Raw genomic sequence first — 12686 nt, forward strand, 5'->3', positions numbered from 1 at the left:
GGTTGAGAAGCCAGGGAATTATCCTGCTGGCCTCTTGCCGGGTCTGCTCCACTTCAGCTGCTCTGATTAGATCTGCCGGATCTGCCCCACAGTAACCTGTGAACCGTAATCGTCTGTTCTTGGAAGCTGCACTTTGGGGTTCTTTTGTGGACTCGTGTTTTATTGTATTTTATAGTACTTTATTGCTCTTTTATGTATTTATCAAGATGGATGGCCATGTTAGTCTGTCTGTAGCAGTGGAAAAGAGCGAGAGTCCAGGAGCATCTCTAAGACTAACAGAATTTGTGGTAGGGTAGGAGCTTTCGTGAGTCACAGCTCACTTCTTCAGATACAGCTAGAGTGTGAGTCCATCTCCAAGATATAAGGACAGATGGACTCACATTCTAGCTGTATCTAAAGAAATGAGCTTTGGCTTATGAAAGCTCATACCCTACCACAAATTTTGTTAGTCTTATAGGAGCTACTGGACTCTTGCTCTTTTCTATTTATGATACGTTGATGTGTATAATATTGTAAGCCCCCTTAGCCTGCTTGCAATCAATCAATCAGAATTAATTTGAGACATGGGCCGATTCCAGATGGCCCTCCCCATCCCGAAACGTCGCGCATCGTCGTGTGGAAAACGCGAAATACCACGTTTTCTTGCGCGAGTTTTGCGCGACATTGCGCAAAACTCCCGCGAGAAAACATGATATTTTGCGTTTTCCGCGCAACGACGCGCGACGTTTCGGGATGGGGAGGGCTGTCTGGAATCGGCCATGGTCATTGTCCACATGGAATTAAGGAGGAGTGAAGCACTCGACACAGAGTGAGCTTCCTGGGAAAGAAAGGAATGCAACGGAAAACCCACTCATCCCCGCCAGTGAATTGGTGCTCTTTGTTCTACCGATCAGAAAAAGATTAGAAACCAGTGCTGCTGTCCGGGCGTCCAAGTAGGGGCAGCTATTAGCTACCAGCCCAACTAGAAGCAGCCATACCTTCCTACTCTCTTTCTGTTGTACAGGACTACTATCAAGGTCGGAGAGGCCATGTCCACCAAACGCTGATGCTCACGTATGGCCGAGTGGCTCTCTGTGCCCCCAAGGAGCTCTTCCTCTCCCAGGTGGAAACCAACATCATTAAGAGAGTTCTGCAACATTACCACCAGAGTGGTCAGGTGAGAGTCTTTAAAGGCCAAGTGTGCTTGGCCGGGAGAGTGTTGACCCCCATCCCAATGGAGCTCGGTAATTCGGAGAACGGTTTTCCGTTTTCTTTCTGCAAGCTCCTTTCCATCATTAACTAGGCATTGGTCATCTCTAGGCTTGACTACTGCAGCGCATTTTGTTAGCCCACTAGGGACCCTCGCAAGTGTCATGTTTGAATGTACCCATTCGTCCATGCCAATATTAAGTGTATGATCCAGAGATGCCTTGGTGTTGTACCTGGTCTTATGTAGTAACTGATAAGTACATTCCTTAACTTGCAATAACCACTTTCGCTTTCTCAGTCTCCCAGCCTAGCTGGCAGCTGCAGAGAATCTTTCCTTTTGATATTGTTTAGACTGGCCTTGAGTGTTGTATTACCCGTTGTCCTGTCTGCTTAGTGTGGGAACTTCAGAAATGTTTCCTGGACTGATTCTGTACTTGTGATCTCCAGGAGACCTACCTGTGCAGATAAGATTCATTTAAAAGATGGGCTAGAAGGAGCAACCATATTAGATACTAGCTTGATACCCATACTTTGCTACAATATATAACTACTTTAAATCCAGTTACCGCCTTCCTTCAACTGTCTGTAGTTTCCTTGACCTGATTTTTACCTCAGAACACAGAGTTCCACACAGAGAGTGGAGTGCAAGCAGGCAGAAGCCTGCCAGCCACACACACAAGAAAGCCAGACCCCACAGGGAGATTGGCAACTTGAGTGAACTTTGAGGGGAAGACTGGAAAGTACATTTTACCTCAGGGCACATTCAATGACTCCCAATAGCAACTGCAGACAGTTTAAAATGTGGAGCTGAGGACCAATCAGGCTGCATATGCAAATGACCTCTGTGTTCCAACTGTCTGGGGGGGGGTGAAGTATGGAATATTGTGGGCCCCAATCAGCCTGCATATGCAAATGACCTTGAAAGGCTGGCCCAGTCAGGGAAGCGTGGCCAAGCTGGCAGTGGAGGGTGGGGGTGCAAGCAGGCAGCAGCCTACCAGCCACACAGGGAAACTGTGACCCAAAACAGACGTAACAAGTTACCTCAGTTCAACCTGGGTTTCCTTGCCTAAAGGTTTGACGAGAAGTGTAGGCATCCTTGCAGGTGCATCGCTGCATTTCTCCTTCCCCTGCTTGCGTGGCCCAGAGCTACATAGCCGCACGTGCTCTGCCTCCCGCCCCCATCGCACTGAGCGTCACTTCATCTCCCCCCCTCTCTCATCTGGCCCAGTCCCCGCAGTTCTGGGCTGCACGGCTTCTGGTGGGGGCCGGGCGAGTGAGGGGGAGATGCAGTATGCTCCGGGAGCCTTTCCTCCTGCTCTCCCAGTGCAGCCCGGTGTCGCTCTGTGGGGGCTGGGCCAGGCGAGGGGGGTGGAGTTGCCTCCCCCCGTCGCACTGAGCGTCACTTCATCTCCCCCCCTCGCCTGGCCCAGCCCCCACAGAGCGACACCGGGCTGCACTGGGAGAGCGGGAGGAAAGGCTCCTGGAGCATGCTGCATCTCCCCCTCACTCACTTGGCCCCCACCAGAAGCCGCACGGCCCAGAACTGCAGGGACTGGGCCAGACGAGGGAGGGGGGGGAGATGAAGTGATGCTCAGTGCGACGGGGGGGGGGAGGCAGAGCATGTGTGGCTATGTAGCTCCAGGCCATGCAAGCAGGGGAAGGAGAAATGCAGCGATTCACCTGCAAGGACGCCTACACTTCCCATCAAACCATGAGGCAAGGAAACCCAGGTTGAATTGAGGTAACTCGTCATGTCTGTTTCGGCTCTGTATCTCTTTGGGAAAACACACTTTACCCCTTTTTAAATCCTTAGGGGGTGAATTCCTTAAAATCCCGTCTTAGTGGGTGTTTACACCACGAAAGGAATGTTCTCCCCAAATTTCATGTTTGTAGAGCATTGATGAGTCAGTCAGGACACTTGTCTTTATATATAGATTTATTAAATGAGAAGGGGGTCAAGGCAGGCAGAAAGAAACTGGGGGGAAACAAGATTGCAGGTTCCTTGGGACAGAACTTTAGTGTTAAACCGTCACAGCCCAGTGTGTCAGTATACAACAGCGTCCTGCATCATTCACAAGGCCAAGAACAACAACACAGCCACCACCCAAGGCTCCGGTCCTGTGCCCAAACATTCCCCACTGTTCAGAGGGATCCCCAATGCTTGCCAAAAGCAAGGGGTCCTTTTCATGGACAGCAAATAGCGTTGCAGTGTGATGCAGCTCAGACCAAATTTTTGGAGGGCTTAAAATTAAATTTGTTGTTGTTGCTGCTGTTGTTATTTAAAAAATAGGGCACACATGTACTTAGTTGTCCTGGGGAATCCATGATGGGGTGGTACATAGAATAGAAATTTTATATGAAGAAATGGTTTTTTGCTTCACGATATGAACACTGTAAGGTGATTTCTAAAATGCCAACCGGGGTTTGCATTTCATCTTTCAGGTGCTTGGTGTCAGCATCGCAAACAAGGTCAGTGATGAACACTTCATCTGCATTATTTACATGTAAATAATATGCCACCTTGGCCACCTCAGGGGTTTTGCTACATGTTGCTCCTTTTGAGCTGAGTCTGGAGATAAACAAGGCAGCTGAGACTCCTGAAGTCCACTCTGCTTCCTTTGACTTGCCTCTAGAATCAGCCTGCTTTGTGACCATTCAGAAAAAGCTCACCCATTTTCCGAGAGTTCTCTCCTAATGTGTCCTGTTGGTGCCTGCATGCTGGTGGCGCCTCACACTTGCATGGCATCGCACTGCCCCTTGGGATTTGTAGTCTTGTTGCATCACCCAGTAGTAGCAGCTTAATCCTTCTTCGGTGCACTGATTTTTCTGAGCACATCACACCCCCTCCCATGGTACTTTTCAGGGGTTTTTTTTTACAAATTAGTTTCTGTAACTGGAAGGGAGCTAGGGTTGCCAGCTCTGGGTTGGGAAATTCCTGGAGGTTTGGGGGGGGGGGCTTGGAGAGGTCAGGGTCTGGGGGGAAGAGGAGGGGCCTCAGCAGGGTATAATGTCATAAAATCCGCTGTCTAATGCTGCCATTTTCTCCAGGAGGACCGATCTATGTTGTCTGGAGATCCAACCAATCTATGTTGTCTGGAGATCATTGATTTTGTGTTTTTGCGATTATAATGTATCTTTGAATGTTGTTAGCTGCCCTGAGCCCATGTGTGGGGAGGGCGGGGTATAAATATAATATAATATAATATAATATAATATAATATAATATAATATAATATAATATAATATAATATAATATAATATAATATAATATAATATAATATAATATAATATAATATAATATAATATAATATAATATAATATAATTCCGGGAGATCTCCAGAAAAAAACAGCCCAAGAGGGCAGATTTCAAGTTGAGAACTCAGTTTTGGGAGGGGTTAAGCAACCCTCCTTCCAGTCTTCCCCTGAAAGCCCCCCCCCCCTTCATGTTATCTTGGAAAATGGAAGGTGGGCGCAACATACATTAGCTCAGATAACATTGGATTCTTCTTGTAAAAGGGTTCTTTCGGAAATGCAGGACATCAATCTCAAGCTGGCCTTCCTCCAGAGCATGATAGACATCAGCCACGCCATCCATGAGACACAGGACTACCGGGACATGCAGTTTACGTGCAAAAAGGAACTCGTAGGAGTCATGCTGGTGAGTCAATAGCCCCGGGGTTCTGGGCACAGCTAGCCTCTCCTGCAGATCTGCAAAACAACTCATTTTTCCTGAGCATCGTAAGTGCATAGCATTTTATGTCTTAAAATATGATGCTTCCAGGCACAGTTTGCAGATCTGTTGGAATTACCATTGATCTCCAGGTGAGAAGGACCCGTTCCCCTGGAGAAACTGGCCGATTTGGAGGGTGGCATAATACCCTGCTGAGATCCTTCCCCTCCCCAAACCCTGCCCTCCCCAGGTTCAACCCCTCAAATCTCCAGGAATTTCCCAGACTGGAGCTGGCAACTCTATCCTGGGGTTGACCGCCCGTTTTATAGCCATGGTGATGCAGCCAGTGTGGTGCAAAGGCTGGTGTGTTGGACTGTTTTTGAGTTCAGATCCCCACTCCAACATGAAAGCTTGCCCAGTGATCTTGGACACATGATTCCCTCTCCGTCTAACCTCCCTCACAGGGCTGTTGTGAGGATAATATGGAGGAGAGTTGAACTCTGTATGCTGCCCTGTGCTCCTGGGAGGACATGTGGGATGAAAATACAATAAATAAATTATGCCCATCGTGTTCTTTTAGATAGTTTAAACCCCACAACTGTTTCGTGGGTTAAGTGCAAATCTTTATGTTCTCTCATCAGTGAGTCTTTCATTCTTTTGTAGAGTTTTTATGCGGCGAGGAATTTCTTTTTCCAAAAGTCCCTTTTTTAGATATAGCCATTGATTCCTCTTATTCTCCTCTTTCTCTTTTAAGAGCAGGATTTCTCATTCATTTCTCTTTGAAAAGAAATCAAGAGCATGATAGACATCAGCACTTATTGTTGTTTTAAGTTGTACACCCTAGGGTGGTGCTCTAGCAGGAAGATAGGAAAGCTTGGGAAGATATTGTCTGCCTCTGAGCATCTACAGAGTAAATTTCTGAGATTTTGCAAAACCTCCCTGCCTGCCCCTCCTCTCTTCGAATTCCTTTTTGATAAAAAAGGGAATTGATTAGAAATTGACTCCAAATTCCTAAAAAGAGAAAAAGAAATGAGTTGTTGGATTCAGGGAGAAACAGGGTAAAGAGGAAATAAGAGAATTTCTCTTAACAACTCTATTCCTTTATGCTTCCCTTCCTCAAACCTCTGCTCTCTGTTTCAGGCTTTCATCAGAGAGGAGCCCTTAGATTCGCTAGCTACTCCAATTCGCCCGATGGCCATCATCACCCTTGGGTGCCTGAGGTAAGCTTCTTTCTGACCCAGTTGCCACTCCTGGTCCTGCGGTAATGTCTGCATGGCAGCAACCACCTATAGTGCATTTGACTTCATGAAATCTTCAGAGATTTCATGGAGAGAGACAGTGTGGTGTAGTGGTTAGAGTGTTGGACTAGGATCTAGGAGATTCAGGTTTGAATCCCCACTCTGCCATGGAATCTCACTGGGGGACCTTAGGCCAATACACGCATTCGGACTGACCTACCTCACAGGCCTGTGAGGATAAAATGGAGGAGAGGAAGACAATGTAAGCTGCTTTGGGTCCCTATTGGGGAGAAAGATGGAAGATACATTTTAAAAAATACATTCAGCACCTAGGCTTTCCACCAAAGAAGTCTATCTGTAGACCTTGGCTCATGAAGGCATGAGGGGGCTTCCTGACAGGAAATGTCACAGCTATGATATTTTTATTTGTTTACTTTATAGCCCGACTTTCTCATTGAGGGCTAAACTACACGAGACACCAGACACGTGTTCTTCGCGTGTTGGGTCTCACAAGCTTACCTGGGAGGAGTAGTCTTAAAAAAAACCTGTCTCACAATGCAATTCTCAGCCAGGAAGAATCGCAACTGGAGGGACTCTCTCTCTCTCTCTCTCTCTCTCTCTCTCCATCTCTCTCCCTCCCTCCCTCCCTCCCTCCCTCTCTCAAAAAAAAAACCCCTCCAGGAGCTGGTGGGGGAGGAATGTAACAGGAGGCAGGAAAAATGCCGAGTTTTTTTGCATGCAAGAGAGAATCCCAGTCCCTCCCATTGTTCTTCTCCTGGCAGGAAATCGCATCTCAGATTTTCTCTCTCTCTCTCAGCTTTTCCCCATCCCCCCTCTCTTTGAACTCCTGAAGCAAAATTGAGCTGAGTGGATTAGAATAGCCACTCGACTGGAGAAATTATCTCTTTCACAAATCCCTTTAGCTTGGCTTTCCTCCAGTAGCTTGGAGGTAGGGGGTTGTAATAGGAGGCAGGAAAAAAGTCAAGAGAGAGAGAGAGAAAATCTGCGATACAATTCTCAGCTGGGGATAAATAATGGGAGGGACTGAGATTCTCTCTTGTGCACAAAAAAACTCATTTTTTTCCCTGCCTCCTGTTATGTCGTTCCCATGAGCTCTCAGAAGTTTTTTGAGAGAGGGAGGGAGGAAGAGAGAGAGAGAGAGAGAGAATCCCTCCAGTTGTGGTTGTCCCTGGTTGAGAATCACATGGAGCAGCTTTTTAAAAAAAGACTACAATTCCCAATGAACCTTGCAGGACACAACAAGCGCCCATGCATCTCACGCAGTTCCACTCTAAGACTAAGGCAGATTACATAGTGTGAGTCGATGCAATAAATAAAATGAAACTTCCAATAAAGAATATAATAGGACTAGAATGTCAGAAGTCAGAAACGAAGCATAAAATATTAGACCTGATATGCTACACAATGTAGAAAATGGTACTCCAAAGCCTGCTAGTTAAGCTTTTGAGTCCAGTGGCACCTTAGAAACCAGCACGATTTTCAGGAGAGAGCCTAAGCTCTCTTCTTCAGATACTTGAAACTATCCTAAGCTGAGCTTTTTGTGCCCCAACTACAGAGGGAGTGTATCAGCCAAAGACAGGGCATTCTCAGTGGTGGCACCCCAGTTGTGAAAGGCCCTACCTACTCTGCCCCTGTTTCCCTGAATAGGTACATATGAACATATTGTTGATTTACACTGAATCCAAGGTCAATATTGTCTATTCAGATTGTCCGAGGCTCTCCAGGGTCTCCGGGAGAAAACTTTTGCGTCACCTGCTACCTGGAGTTGTCAGCTTCAGGTTATGATATTTCTGGAGATTTTGGAGGTTGGGCCTGAAGAGGGCAGGGTTTGCAGAGGGAAGGAGCCTCAGCCAGGCATAATGCCATAGAGTCCACCTTACAAAGCAGCCGTTTTCTCCAGAGGAACTGATCTCTATGGCCTGGGGATCCGTTGTAATTCTGGGAGATCTCCAGTTGCTGCCTGGAAGTTGAAAACCCTGATGTGGGGGAATTGAACTTGGGACCTTCTGCATGCCAAGCAGATGGTCTGCCACCTTGGGGAGGGATGTAAATCTCTCTGTTCTTCAAACTCATATCCTTATCATCCCCTAGCACAAAAAAACCAAAGAGCCCAAAATGGACTGTTCCTTTAGTGAACATCATTTGCAGGCCAATTTCTGCTTCCTAAGCCTGCTGAATAACTTTAGAAAAGCCAGCCCCAGCCCAAAAATTTAAAACAGAAGTACATCCAATTATCCAGAAGATTCTAAAGACTAATATACAAATGAAACCGGAGGCTTTTTTGTTGTGACTAATGGACAAACAGTTTGAAGTCACTTGTGGTATACTTTTTTTGTATACAACAACAGCAGCGAGACTGTTACATGCTCAGAAATGGAAAGCTATAATATTACCTACAACTGAGGAATGGCTGGAGAAGATGATGGAGTATGCTGAGATGACTAAACTTACATCTCTGGTTAGGGATAAACACTGCCAGCGCCAGGGTCTCTGGCGCCTGCGGCAAACTCCCCCCCCACGCCGCGCACAGCCCGCGTGTGCCACAGACTGCACGATGACGTCATCTCGCAATGATATCACCATGCAGCGCAAGCCGGGGCATTTGCCGGCAGATGGCTGGGGTAGCGGGCAGAGGCTGCTCCGCGCTCCGCACGCTGCCCCAGCAGCGGCTTGTGGCTGCTGTGCCCGGCTGGGGGCGTGTGGTGGCGGCAGCGGCAGCGGCATGGGGCTGACTGGCAGCAGCAGCTGTGGGCCAGCCATGCCAGCTCCGTGGCATGCACCTCTGCCCCTGTCACCCCCTCTGGCGCCTCTCCAGGGCCCTCACGCCTGAGGCCACCACCTACCTGGCCTCTATTGGCGCGCCGGCCCTGGGGATAAATATATTGCTACCTGGAAGCTCCTTATAGACTTTTTGAAGGAAACAGATAGAAAAGAACTGATAGTTCATGCGTTTGAAAATGTGGAGAAAAATGTTTTAGAGGGGAAGGAGATGCAATCGTTTAGGATTAAGTTAGGATTAATTTAGAGTTAAGGTATAATGTTGATGGTAAGGGTAAATTTGGAGATAGGATCTAATATGTAATATTTATTTATCTTTTCACAGTGAAAATTGGTAATTATTCCTAATTTTTTTTCTTTCTTTTTGCTCTTTTTTTGCGTTGTCTTTTTATTCACTTGAAAATTTCTTTTTAATACAAATTATTATTTAAAAAGAAAAGAAAAGCCAGCCCCAGATAGAAGCAATCAGTCTTGGTGGTAGGGCAGTCTGCTTTCTTCTACATTTCCTTGGATGTTACTACAACCTTTACCTGATAGAGGAAGAGTAACTGTAAGGTTGATGAAAGAGCTTAGCAACCAAGGAGGAAAGAGCAATTCAACCAGTACCGTCCTTGAAGAAGTTTGGTGTACAGTTTCAAAGTTGGGCTGTTAAGCAAACAGTTCACATCACCCACATGAAATCTGAGCTAGTTTTCTCTTTAAGTTGATAGTGAGGGTGGAAATATATGTTACGAAGTACCAAGGGATGCTCAAGTGAGCCTAATTTCACGTCCTCCCTTCCAACTTCTCATATACTCTCTTGCACAGTCCCACTTTAATTTGCTCTGCATGAGTACGTTCACACATTTGATATCAGTTCCTCCACAACTGCTAAAAGTGTCCGTTTCCCCTACCACCCACTTCCATTCATTGAAATGCAGATCTTGACACTTTCTCACACCTTCAAGAAATGCAAATTGGCAAGTCAAAGGAGCCTACAGTACTTGTTCTCACAGCAAAAACAGAGCTGAATTGGCGCTTTGACCTCCAGACTCACTTGCAGATGCAGTCACACAAAGGGGACTCGCATGAAAGCGGCATGCACATGCACCAAGCAAGAACAGCTTGCATGTGAATTGAGGACCACACATCAAATCCTGCACTTGAGCATCCTTTGATATTTTGCAATATGTATTTCCGCTCCGAGTCACAATCCACCCAAGCCACTACTTGGGACAGGACAACAAAGAGGGTGCCAATCCACCACAGGGACTCTACTCACATCCAGCCACCATTGAGTCAGAAGGAAATGCTCATCAGCTCCTGGTTGCTCACCATGACCAACGCGGGTGCTGTCAGGGGCACAGCAGACCTGGCTGCAGGTGGTACTTTGCGTAGGTACAAGAGTTGGCACTATACGAATAGGTGTATCTTGATGGAGAGACGAAGTGCCCAGAACTAACCCTGATGAATCTAAAATGTGGTCCCTCAATCCATCTCTTTCCTGCCAGCAAACTGAAGCCATTTTTGACTCTGGAGGAAAATCGGGACCTCGTTGATCAAAGCATCAAAAGTTTGTTCCCTCTCCCTCCCCTGGAACAGCTGAAAGGGGAGATGGGAAAGGACTCTGCCTACGTAGAGGTATGTGGCATCTTCAGGGCCTTCTTTTCTGACTTGCTTGCAGACTTCCCAGAATCATATGTCCAGTGGGAAAGAGGCTGAACTAGTTTTGATGGGTAGCCATGTTGGTCTGCAGTAAAACAGTGGGATGTGAGTCCAGCAACACCTTAAAGCCCAACAAGATTTTTGTAAGAAGGGAAGGACTTGTATGCTATCCCTTGTTCCTGGTCTCAGGTTACAGAGGGGGCTTAATATAGAGATAGAGAAAGAAGAAGACACTCTGCTCTGATGTTATCCGTTTGATGAATAGAATGATTCTCAGAGAACTTCCTTCTTTCATTCTTCTTTGGTGGAACTACACATTACGAGTCAGAGATTCTTCTTCAGACACCTGGGGATCAACTAGGCAGACTTTTGGTCTGATGATACCAGACACTTCTGATGGGCTCTGCATGGAATCTTTTATTCAGGGATATATTTTTAGTTCTCGTGTTTACATCGATAACTCATCTTTTCATGCCTGACCTTGTGCTCCGTCTCTGGCTGACTAATCCTATCTCTCTCTGCTGATCTCTGGAATGTCTCACTGCTATCTTAAAACATTCATAGCTGCCGGCAGAATGTGTCATCTTTTTACCTATATCCTCGAGGGCAAGAACAACATTTTTCTGGCATTGTCTATGAGACAGAAATAATAACACAGGCCCTGGCCGGAGATGAGTTGCCGCATAAGTTACCCAGACAGGGCTGTGAGTCAGGGGAAGGAACTGGGATTGAAAAACAGGATGTCGCGAGAGGGGAGGGTAAACTGTCCGCTGTTCTGACAAAGCCAGAGAGACCGTGGACTCGCGGAAAAACTAGAGTAATACGGCAGACCCCTCAACTGTTTTCTGACTTTAAAAAGGAATTAAATGCAACTGTCATGGGCTGGGCCCGCCCAAGCTGGTAGCCCAGGTACTAACACGAAGCCAAGGAGTGTCCAAGAGTCACAAGCCAGGTCCAGTCCACAGTCAGAGCACAAGGTAAACACCAGGGGTGTGTCCAGGATCCAAAGGCCAAGCCAAGTCCAGTCCATAGGTCAGAGCATGAGGGTATCAAGGCAAGGTGCAGGCAAGAGTGAGATGCAAGGTACCAGGAAGTGGTTACAGGTAATTGATACATTACTTCCACACCCAGCAGTTCCTCCAAACTGGCTCTTATAGCCAGGCGTGGTTTTCAGCCAGCTGCTGGGGCTCTATCCTGCCACTACTCATCGTCACCCTCCAGCAGCTGGCGTTGGCTCAAGAGGCGAGCACTGCGCCGTCTCTCCTGCAGTTCCAGTCTCTGGCGCTGCCTTGGGCGTGGGTGAACCTGGGGGGGTGGAGGCTCTTGGCTGTGCTGTACCTGTAGAAGTCCCTGGCTGAGCTTCCCCTGTGGTGTAGGAGCTAGAGGGTGCTGGTGTCTCAGCTGCTGGCTGTAAGCTCTGATCAGCCAGCAGCTGCTGCTCCTGATTGCCAGCTTCTGCTGAATCAGGGCTAGGGCTGGCTACACAGGGCTCCTCTTCTCCTGAGGAGTCCTGGCTGGCTACATGAGGTTCCTCTCCTCCTGAGGAGACCCCACCCTCAGACTGGGCCATGACAGCAACCATGGGATGTTGCTGTTGTTGTTGTTTATGTCATTTATAGTCCGCCTTTCTCACTGAGACTCAAGGCAGATTACACAGTGTGAGATTAGTACAGTCAGTATCAAGGACATTTCTATAAACAATGCCATAGGGTAAATAAATGCAAGTCCACAAAAACAGAGCATGAGTAAGAATCCAATACAGAGTTGAAGAAATGCTGAAACGGAACATAAGCAATTCTAGGGCTGACATTAGACCACATGAGGCACACAGGTAGCTCATAGGAGCACATATTTAAGACAACAGAAAGCTGGTGAAGAAGCTGGGGCTCGATGTCCTTTCCATTCCTCTACTCAAAACCACAGCTTTCCAACCATGCTCTTTTAAAAACTATTTCTTATTATTTATTCTTTTAAAAAATCTGATGGCATGTCAGTACACACATCCTAACATGGCACAAGTCTGCTCCTTAAGCAAGCGCCATTTTTTTCAGTTCCTCCTGTCCCTTGTGCAATATGAGAGCCAGTTTGGTGTAGTGGTTAAGAGCGGCAGGACTCTAATCTGGAGAGCCAGGTTTGATTCCCCACTC

General features: G+C 47.1%; 1 protein-coding gene across 1 annotated transcript in view; it reads left to right on the top strand.

Moving 5' to 3' along the window:
* LOC129324587 (maestro heat-like repeat-containing protein family member 2B) overlaps nt 1-12686 on the top strand; it is a 90475-nt gene that overhangs the window by 33396 nt on the left and 44393 nt on the right. The window contains exons 17-21 of the mRNA XM_054971913.1: nt 1004-1156; nt 3631-3657; nt 4724-4846; nt 5999-6078; nt 10386-10515. Of these exons, the coding sequence (XP_054827888.1) occupies nt 1004-1156; nt 3631-3657; nt 4724-4846; nt 5999-6078; nt 10386-10515 (513 nt within the window). The remainder of the gene's footprint in view (nt 1-1003; nt 1157-3630; nt 3658-4723; nt 4847-5998; nt 6079-10385; nt 10516-12686) is intronic.

This window comes from Eublepharis macularius, chromosome 2 (assembly GCF_028583425.1).
Source record: "Eublepharis macularius isolate TG4126 chromosome 2, MPM_Emac_v1.0, whole genome shotgun sequence".
NCBI classification, from domain to species: Eukaryota; Metazoa; Chordata; class Lepidosauria; order Squamata; family Eublepharidae; genus Eublepharis; species Eublepharis macularius.